Source organism: Castor canadensis, chromosome 3, assembly GCF_047511655.1.
Source record: "Castor canadensis chromosome 3, mCasCan1.hap1v2, whole genome shotgun sequence".
Classification (NCBI taxonomy): Eukaryota; Metazoa; Chordata; class Mammalia; order Rodentia; family Castoridae; genus Castor; species Castor canadensis.
Window position 1 is genome coordinate 156,742,333 of NC_133388.1, and position 10,072 is coordinate 156,752,404.

Genomic DNA, 10,072 nt, shown 5'->3' on the forward strand with positions numbered 1-10,072 from the left:
ATGCAACATGAAAAGTAATATTCTTTGTTTTGTAATAAGAATATTTGTTAAATGACTGAGATACAAGTTTTGGTGGCATCGTTTTTTAAGTATCTGAAGTGAAAACAATGATCAAAACTTTTTAAGGCAAAAGGGAAGTAGAATTCCCTGACGAATTTGCAAATTACTGTGCTTTTAGTGTAGGAAATTGATATACTGCCATTATTAGCATGCTAAGATTTAGAGTCACTTTATAACTCTTCAGGTAATACCAGATTTCAATGATTTAATATGAAGGGCCTGCTATTTAAGAATTCATTCTGGAAAAATTCAATTGAGGAGGAAAAAAACCGCAGACTCATTTTTAAAGGCTGTGAATGGTACTCATCTGAACAAAAAATAAACTAACCAAAGTCCTGTGTAACTTCAGGAATATTAATTTTGACAAAATGGAGTAGTATCAACCAATAGATGTTCAAAGAAAATGTAGAGCTACCTAGTCACAACCATACAGTAGTTCCTATATGGTTACATAACATGACTGTCATTAGCAAGCATTTATTAAGTGTTAGCTCGTATATGGTACCAAACAACATAAACCGACCACATACTAGGACCACCGCCAAGGAGAGGAAGTGAGGTGGAGAAAAAGCAATTTAAACTATGCAGAGATGTGCTTTCATTTTACCTACTGGGTGAGGAAGTTTAGTGAAGGCAAAAATATTTCAATTTACTATTTCTCTTAACTCTTTTATTTGATGTTAAACAGGAATGCCTTTTGCTGCATGTCTGAAAAATAGTAACGTGCATGAGTCTTTTCGTCTTGGGGACTATGTTTCATGCACCATCTAGGCTCAAGACTGTGACTCTATGTTTGCACACTGTGTTGTTTTTGGTTCCTAGACTTTCTGGTGTGGGTCTGAGAGTTCAGAAATGCAACAAATGAGAGAACAGAGGCTGGGGTGGGGAGCAGTACTTTCAGGGCATAAGATGCCTCTTAGGACAATGTGGGCAGGACACTTCTTTTCCTCATCCATTAAGTGTTTTACATAGACTTGCTGTCTCCCTTGAAGGCTGGAAAACTAGATAAAATAACTAACAAAGGGAAACACATAGAAATGCATAAAAGTTTGGTTTCACGATGATTGTAAGATCTACTTTTATTTCAAATTATAATATTTTAAGACCAAACCAGAGAAGTATTTACCTTCTTTTGAAACATCTTGAACTGAAGTTAATGTCTCATATACAGATAAAAATAATGGATTGCTTTGATGATTAAAGAGTACAAAACCATATCATTTTCTTTAACTATTAAGTAGCATTAATATTTGACACATGATATTTGCAGAGTATTTAATATTACTATTGCATTGACATTAATCTGCTAGGCATAGCTTAATTTATCTCTGATGAATTTAAAATGTTAAGTTTAGAAAAATTCATATCTTAAAAGCTATGCTGATCACTTGAATTTTGATCTGGATGACCAAAATACAAGCAGCCCACATTCATAACCTAGTGATTTTCAGTTCACTGTCTTGTTTTAATCTTTCTTATCTTTGAAAAATAAAAAACTCTGGTATTGTATTTATTTTTTTGGATTTTTTTTCTTTGTGGCCTTTGTAAATATATTTTACAAATATCTTTGGACATATAGTTGGTGTTTTTCTTTTAAATATACCAAATATGCTACATAGACACCATATGGATAAATACTAAAGCATATGAAGTCTTGCACATTGTTGGCAAGAAAATTATGAATGATATAGTCACTTTGGAAATCAACTTGGCAATGGGTAGAAAAGGTGAAGATGAGTGCACCTTATGACCTAGGAATTCCTCTTCTAGGTTTATACATCCTAGAGAAACTATTGTACATGGGTAAAGAAGACATGTAAAGATGGGGCAAGAAGTGGCTCAAGTGGTAGAGCACCTGCCTAGCAAACATGAGGCTGAGTTCAAACCCCAGTACTGCCAAAAATAAATAAATGAACTTAAAGAAAAAGACGTGAAAAGATATCTAATGAAGACTATGTGTAATATTAAACAACTTGGTATAATCTAAATGTCCATAGCCAGTGAAGTGGATAAATAAACTGGTTGAGTTATACTCTGAACTATTTGTGGTATATATATAGATATATATCTATATATATCTATATAGATATATATCTATCTTATTAAAGTATCAAAGTATGGATGGAAGGATAGTGGATACCTCTGGAAGGAAGGCAATAGAGTAGGATTTGGAGAGATCTTAAACTGTATCTCTAATTTTTATTTATTTAAAATCAAAGTCTAGCTGAGTTCCCAGTCCAACCTGGGCCAGCCTGAGCTATATATAGAGAAAAAAGTGCAGAGAAATAATTACAGCAAAGAATTAAGATATATTTGTTATGCATGGCTACAACAATTTGTTCAGTATATAGCTAAATATTATTTTATTTTGTGAACTTTTCATAAGGTTAAGTTAGATACATAAACATTTAAAAAATTAAGATATTGATATTTTAGTCATTGGTTGTTGGAATAATAGCAATGGCACTGAAGCTGAGATGCTAAGCATGTACCTATAGTGAAAGTTGTTTCTTCTGGCCCTTTTAGAAAGGTGTTTTTAGACTATAAATAAATACAAGGAACCAACCTGACCTGTGAGTTGGCTTTTACACTAACAGCTTTTCTAGTTTCTCATTCTTGCTGAGAAATGAACAGGGAAAAACATTGCCAGAACTTCTAATATTTTATTTCCTCTATAAGTCTTTAAGAACAATTTTTTAAAAATAATTGTACTTCTCAGAATTCAAAGAACTATAGAGAGCTACTCTGCCTTCTTTAAGATAATTCTAATAGTCTTGAAACAGTAAAAGAAATTACTGCAAATTTATAGCACTTAACTTACAAAGGACTTTTTGTCTAAGTTGGGCTCTTCAAATATTTCATTAATAAGACTGTCAAGATCCTCTTCTTTTTTAAATGTTGTTGATCTGAAAAGAAAAAACATACACACACACAAATCCCTCACCAGCGGAAGTTTAAGAACAGATAAAAAGTCTGTATTGGAAGAGTTTTGTTTAAAGTCCGCTATTGGAGTAGATAACATTAAGATAAATGTATTAACAATTTTTCTTGCTATGGACTTAGCCTAAGTTTGTTGGGACAAAGATATAGTTTATTAATGCAAATTCACATATGTACTTTACTATTGCATACTTAAAAAAGACAAACCTACACATATTCAAGAGAAAATAGGAATGTAGTTTTCTAAATTACATCAAGTACTTTATTTAGAGAATACAAAGTATGTAGAATTGTAAGTTGCACCTAATATTATAAACAAAGGGTTCCACTGGAAGTAAAACAGCCATATCTGTTTACTAAAGGAGTCAAAGGTCATGTCATCAAATGATCAAAAAAAAAAAAAGAAAAGAAAATGAAAAAGAAAAACACACAAAACAAACAAAAAACCTCTGGTATAAGTTAGAACACCGAAACTATTCCTTTATCTTCTACAGGCAAAGTCATCATTAGATTATTAATACAAACAGTTCCTGCATAGAATTTTTATTTAAAAATGAACATTTACTAAGTATTTGCTAAAGGCCAGGCTGACACTGTCCTAAGATTTTATGTGAGGGTATCTCTACTACCCCAATTTTTAGGTGAAAAGGAATGGAAAGACTTAGAAGCTTGTCTAAGGTCATACACATCGTGGGAGGAAAGGTTTGGAATTGAATCTACAGGAGTCCATACATATATCATGCTGAGATTAACTCAGAGTTCGTACATGTTGTAGATGCTGTATGTCAACTTCACAGGATATTTAAATGATTTTAGAGGGTTTTTTCTTTTTTAAAACTCTCTCCCTTTAGAAAAGTATTTACCCTGAAATCTCCTAAACACCAGGATTTTTAACCCTTCTTTGTTCTTGCCTGGGTAAGAGAATTTAACCTGATGTAAGAAAATTCAGAGTGCTGCAAGATGCTTAGTGGTTGATCCCAGGCTTTGCTTCTTCAGTTGTTCCCTAACTTTATCCTTAATGTCTTTTACTCTATTTCTTATGATCATAAGACGTATGGTCAAGATTTCCTCTTTATGTAAATAAACAAAAAACTAAAAAAACCTAAATCACTATAAAAACTGCCTTTTGAGCTGCCGCCCTTTCTTACTCACTACTAAAGGAGTAGTCTGCATTCCTTATTCTACTTCCTTTTAAGTAGGTTAGATTTAGCATCAGTTGGCTATCTAGATGAGGGTTTTTCAACCTTAGAACTACTGACATTTTGGGTCAGGTTACTCTTTGATGTGTATGTGTATATGTGTGTGTGAGTGTATGTGTGGGGGGTAATGTGTGTATGTGGGTATCTGTGTGAGTGTATGTGTGGGAGTATATGCGTGTGACGTTTTTACAGAATCCCTGGCCTCCACCCACTAGATGCCAGTTGTACATCTTTCTCTAACTGTGATAGCCAAATGCCCCTTGAGTGGCAAAATCACTGGTCCAGAACTACTGACCCAGTATAAATTATTTAATTTCTTTGAGTCTCATCTTATTTATAAAAATGGTATCTAGGCAACTATTTAAAAGTGCTTTCAGGTATAATTGTATATCTCTGGCTTCTGTATCCCTCAACTATAGTGAAACTCTTCTTTCAAAGGTCATTATAGCTCAAATCACTCACTGTATTCAGTGGTCTTTCTCAGTTCCAACCTTTAATCTTTTAGAAGCATCTGACAGTGTTGGGTATCATTTTCTTAAATTTCTTTTATTATAGCAGGTTTCAAAAATGTCCTCATGAAACTCTCTCCTTTGGTTTTGATGACATACTGTCTAGGTTTTCCTTTCTCATGCAATGCCACCATTTCAAGAGGCAGATGGATTAAAACTCTACCAACCTAATCAGTACTGTTAGAGATCTAAATTGTCAGCTAGATTCTAGCCTGTTATTAAAAATACAATTTCATGATGCCTACACTTGCCTATGCTTTACTATGATAGCAATAATAATAATAAAAGAATGCCAAAATTTCATTAAAAGCTTATTTTAAAGGACAATATAATACTGTTTTTGGTCTTTAATAATCTTAATTAAATGTTAATAGTTTTTATTGGTTCTCCTGAGTCTTACAGTCTAATCCTGAGTTAAGACACAGTTTCTGCTGAAAAGGTACATTCAGAATAAAAGAAGCTTGCTGGATGTTGATAGCTCATGTCTGTAATCCTAGCTACTTGGAAGGCTGAGATTGGGAGGATGGTGGTTCAAAGCCAGACTAGGCAAACAGTTTGCAAGACCTCATCTCCAAAAAATAACCAAAGCAGAATGGACTGGGGGTGTGGCTCAAGTGGTAGAGTACCTGCTTTGCTCAAATGCCAGTCCTACCACAAAAAAAAAAAAAAGAAAGAAAGAAAGAAAGAAACTGAAATACTTGCAACCTACAATTAAGTATAAGAGGATATATATTAAGCTTAAATTTACATATACTATGTTCTGGTAGACCTGGCAATATGAACTTGGGCAAGTAACTAGTTTTTAAGCCTTGATTTGGTAAAATGAAGATAGTAGTATTTACCTCATGGGATTGTGGACATTAAATAACATACATAAAGCACTTAGTATACAGAAAAAACTCAATAAATGTTAGCTATTACTATTGCAGCTATTATTTAGGAGGTTATATTATCTTTAAATATTCCCATCTGTATTATCCTGAACCACTTTATTACTACTGCACTTTTATCAACCCAGTTTTTTTTTTTTAACAACAAATCACATATGTCTCTATCATTTTGAACACTTCAACAGATTGCTTTTTTTTTTTTTTACTACTTAACATTAACTGCTGTTTCTGGTATTCAGATGTAGCATGGTTACTTACTATATTATTTGCAAAGCTACCATTTTAAGAACCAATTTCAGTATTTTAACTCGTAAAAGATAAAGTTATATACAGTTGATAGGCAGTCTCCTGTTAATAAATGCACAATATAGTTTCCTTGCTTTTAACTATCAATTTTGGCTACAGGCATAATTTTAATAGTATGTTATATAGCAAGTAGGTTAGGGACTTTGTTGCTTTTTGCATAATTTCCAACTACTTGCCAGATAAAAAGTTTAACACAAATGATAAGAGTACTAATAGGCTTTTATGAATGTAGTTCTGAAAATCTGATGTATTAAGGTGGGATGAGGGCATTAGAAGCATTATGGATGGATTTTACGTAGTGCAAAAGCAGGCACTGGTGCTTGGAGAGGACTCACAGAAACATTGGTACTTTCCACCTTGACTTGCTGTGCAGGACATCCTACATCTTTGCATGCTAGCTCTAAATGAAAAGGTTCTGATAAATTCTCTTCATCTTCTCCAGGAACAAATGAAACTACAAAATCACACTCTGTGGAATAGGGACAGAAGATGTAGACATGCTGGCAATGAGTACATAAGGAATTCTGGCATATGAAATAGTAATACACAAGTTAATGAAAGTGATATTTTCATAGATATTCAAATGGGAGTTGTCCTATTCAAAGTAGGCATTTTAGTTGTTTCTTTTTTTTTTTAAATTAATTTTCTGTTTTTGAAGCAATCTTTTCAATATTTTTAATCTTCTGAGAGTGGACTGTGATAAATGTCACTGTAAGTAAGTCTGGTGAATTGGATAGCAATGGAATTGGGAAATCACACACACTCAAATCCCAAAACACAGATGTGGCCATAAAGTTAAGAATGACGTTCTTGGATTGATCCAAAGCTGCCTCTATGTAATTTCACAGCCTTTCCCAAATATTCTAGGAAAGAGGCAATTTCCAAAATTCTAGCAAGAGTTACTGCTGGGCCTCCCAAGTCATCACTTTGAAGGACTGAATAATGCAAACTTTTTTTTTTTTTTTTTGAGGGTTAGGGGCAACTAAGGAAGTTGAAGGACGGAGTCCTATTATTTAAGGATTACATGGAGGAAAAAGACTGGAAAATTTGAAAGGCAGTTTTAAAAATAACAACATTAGATTTAAGAAACGTCCCCAAATTCCAAAAGGATGCCTGACAACTTAAACTTGGGTCACGGGGAGAAGGAAGGTAGTGGTTAATTAATACAGATAATGTTGACAACAGCTAGCCCTTTTGGCACGAATCTGATCTTATCTAATTCCCTGAGCTTAAAAAAAAAATCAGGCAATGACAGACTAGAAGGAATCATTTTCTCCCTTCTTAACTGGCCCAAGGATGGCCCCGGGTAATGGGGTCGGAGATGACAGAACGGCTGTGTCAGGGCTCCCCGCAAGCTGTGAGCACTGCTCTGGTCTCGGCCAAAATCTATCCTGGACGCAGGGGTCGGGACTGGGCCCCTCGTCCGTGTCCTTGTCCTCGGGGGCGGGAAGGGACCCGCAAGCGCGGGGCGCGGGTCTGGGCCGAGCGAGGCGCGGGGTGCTCGTGCGCACGCGGGGAGCCGAGGGTCTGAGGCCTAACGCGGAGCGGGGCTGCACGGCGTTGCTTTTGGGTGCGGCGGCGCTGGGGGCCTGGGGCAGGGCTTTACTACCACAGTCGACCCCTCCCGCCTGTTAACCTGAGAGTCTCTTTTGCCTCGGCTGGCTTCCGGTCGTCTGTGGGCCGCTCGCCCATGCCTCGCCTCCAGGGGTCGGGTCTGCAAAACTTGTTCTCGACTTCATCCAAGAGCTCATCCAGGTCCTGCGCCATCTTGAATCGTCAGTCTCTCCCTTGCTCCTGTGGCCCGGGCCGCGGGGTGGTTTCCAGGGGCAACGCGCAAACCTCTCTGTCACTCGCGCGCGCCCGCTCGGTGCGCATGCGCGATCCGTGCGCCCGTTTCCGACGCCCGCGAGGCGGGGGCGCTGACGGGCTCGCGCCAGAGGTCGTGGTGGGTCTAGGAGACTGGGACAGCATCCGGCACCCTAGGGGCCGGAGGTCGGAGCTGTCAGTTCCAGGGCGGCTTCGCGACTTTACCGCTTTTGTACCTTCCAGTTTATCTCGCGTTTCTCGTCCCTTCCTCTGCTCAGATTCAGTTATCCCAAGTGCGGTGTTTCCTCGCTCCCTTTTCCACTTCTGTGTGTTTTACCCATTCATAAATGCCTTTAGTTACCTGCAGAAGGTCCAGGGAGGACACATCGAATGAAAAACAAAAATTGTGCAGTGAAAATATCACTATTTCGTAGTCGGCAGGATTCGAACCTGCGCGGGGAGACCCCAATGGATTTCTAGTCCATCGCCTTAACCACTCGGCCACGACTACTGTTGATGTTAATTTCAGCACTGAGTTTCTATGTAGACTCTGAGCATAGGCATCTGTCGTCGTCTGCATCCGCAGTAAAACACCGCTGTGCCGCGCGCTCTGAGCAGAGCGCATTCGAACGCTGTGGCTGTAGACATTTGAGCTGTGAGGGGGCCGCTCAGAGCGTGTCGGTCCAGCCGTCCCATTCCATCAGATGAAAAGAGTTCTAGATCAAGAGGGGAGGGCGGGAGGGAGGAGGGGGGAGAGAGAGAAGAGACAGAGAGAGGAAAGGAAGGAGAAGAAGCAAGAAGAAAAGAAAGAAGGGAGAAAGAAAGAATGAAAAGAAAGAAAGAGACGCTGCTGCGCCTACCAGTTTGCACAGCGATGGAGCCCTGTCTACAGAGAAGTGGGAACCGGCTTGGGGCTTCGCTGCTGGGCTCCATCCAGTCCATCTCTGCGTATCCCCCCCCCCCCATCCCTCCGCCTGCCTAGCTCTTTGACAAACAGCTCTTTTTCTCCCACCTATGACCTACCTGTTTTAATTTGCTATGCATGTAAGACTGTCCCACTGTGCCATAAAACACTATGAAATGCTGTAAAAACACGACGCAAATCCTCAGTAATCATTAATGGTATTCTTACAAATGTTCTCCATGGTCAAACCTGTGCTTTGAGTAGCATTTCTAAGGTGGGATTAGCAAAACCTTTGGGAATACTGGACATTGTTTGATCCAGATGATTTGTTAGTTTCATTTATGTAGTTTCTTCAAACACCTTTGTCCGAAGAACAAATACAATGGTGTGCTGGAGGGAATGGTACCTACTCACCAGAGTCCACCTTTAATTTTCATGAATTCTGGGAGCCAGCTGTTAAAAATGTAATCATTATTAAAAATTAAATTGTGTAAGCTTACAATTAAATTGTATTAAAAACCAAGCTAAAACTCAAAAGTCACCATATTCTAGTTATTTGACTCCACTTTCCTACTATTTATGCTGTTAAGTTTATTCACATCTCTTAGATCTGAAATTCTATACAATGGGTTTCTATTGTGGGTTTCTTCTTGCCTTTTCATTGAGTGATGTCACTTGGGAAGCTTGATATCATCCTATGGTGGGTGTATTTACACAAGGAAAATTGCAAATGCTACCACACTTGGCTTTTTTCCAATAAGAGCCAGTTGTCAAATATTACCAGACTAATTTTGAAGCTTCCCAGGGAGACAAGAGTCCCTGTCCTATGTGGCTGCTCTGCTTATTTTCCCTGAAGCTTTGTTTTAGCTGTTAGAGTCTTGATATATTGTATGATTTCACACTTATTTTTTTTTTTTGTGGTGGGGGACAGGGTGCTACTATGTATTCCAGTTTTGTCTCAAACAAGACTTTTGGGAAAAGTTTTGCTATAATTTCACTGAATAGGTTTTCTATATCTTTAGTCTTGGTTCCCTCTTCTATACCACAGATCCATAGGTTTGGTCTTTTAATCAGATCCCAGAGGTCTTGAATGCTGTGGTGATGATTGCTTATTTTTTCTTTATTGCTACCTGAATGTAATAATTCCTCAACCTTGTCTTCAATCCCTTATAGTCAGTCTTTCTTTTGTCTGGTCTAGTCTACTGGTTATGTTCTCCATTGAGTTTTTTATTTGATTTATTGAGCTTTGCATTTATAAGATTTTCTTTCTTTTTTTGGTTCAGCATCTCTATCCCTTTGCTGAAATTCTAGTCCAAGTTGTTTAATTTCTTTTCCAAGTCTTGAATTGACTTCTTTACTCCATTCATCTATGTATTTATGTCCTCCTTGAGGTCACTGATCATTTAAAAAACTAGACATTTGAATTATTTGTATGGTATTTCAACCACTTCATTACCT

The 10,072-nt window shown here is 37.6% G+C and overlaps 1 protein-coding gene and 1 non-coding gene across 2 annotated transcripts in view; both read right to left on the reverse strand.

The window, feature by feature from the left end:
- The window catches only part of Cfap418 (cilia and flagella associated protein 418), a 20,972-nt gene extending 13,237 nt beyond the window's left edge, over window positions 1-7,735 (reverse strand). Inside the window, exons 1-2 of the mRNA XM_020185643.2 lie at window positions 7,541-7,735; window positions 2,882-2,966 (exon numbers count right to left, since the gene is read on the reverse strand). Coding sequence (XP_020041232.1) covers window positions 2,882-2,966; window positions 7,541-7,671 — 216 coding nt within the window. The 5' untranslated portion in view covers window positions 7,672-7,735. The remainder of the gene's footprint in view (window positions 1-2,881; window positions 2,967-7,540) is intronic.
- A 404-nt stretch (window positions 7,736-8,139) lies between these two features.
- Trnas-aga (transfer RNA serine (anticodon AGA)) lies at window positions 8,140-8,221 on the reverse strand. Its single transcript has one exon. It is a non-coding gene; the product is annotated as a tRNA-Ser (tRNA).
- Window positions 8,222-10,072: the final 1,851 nt, after the last annotated feature.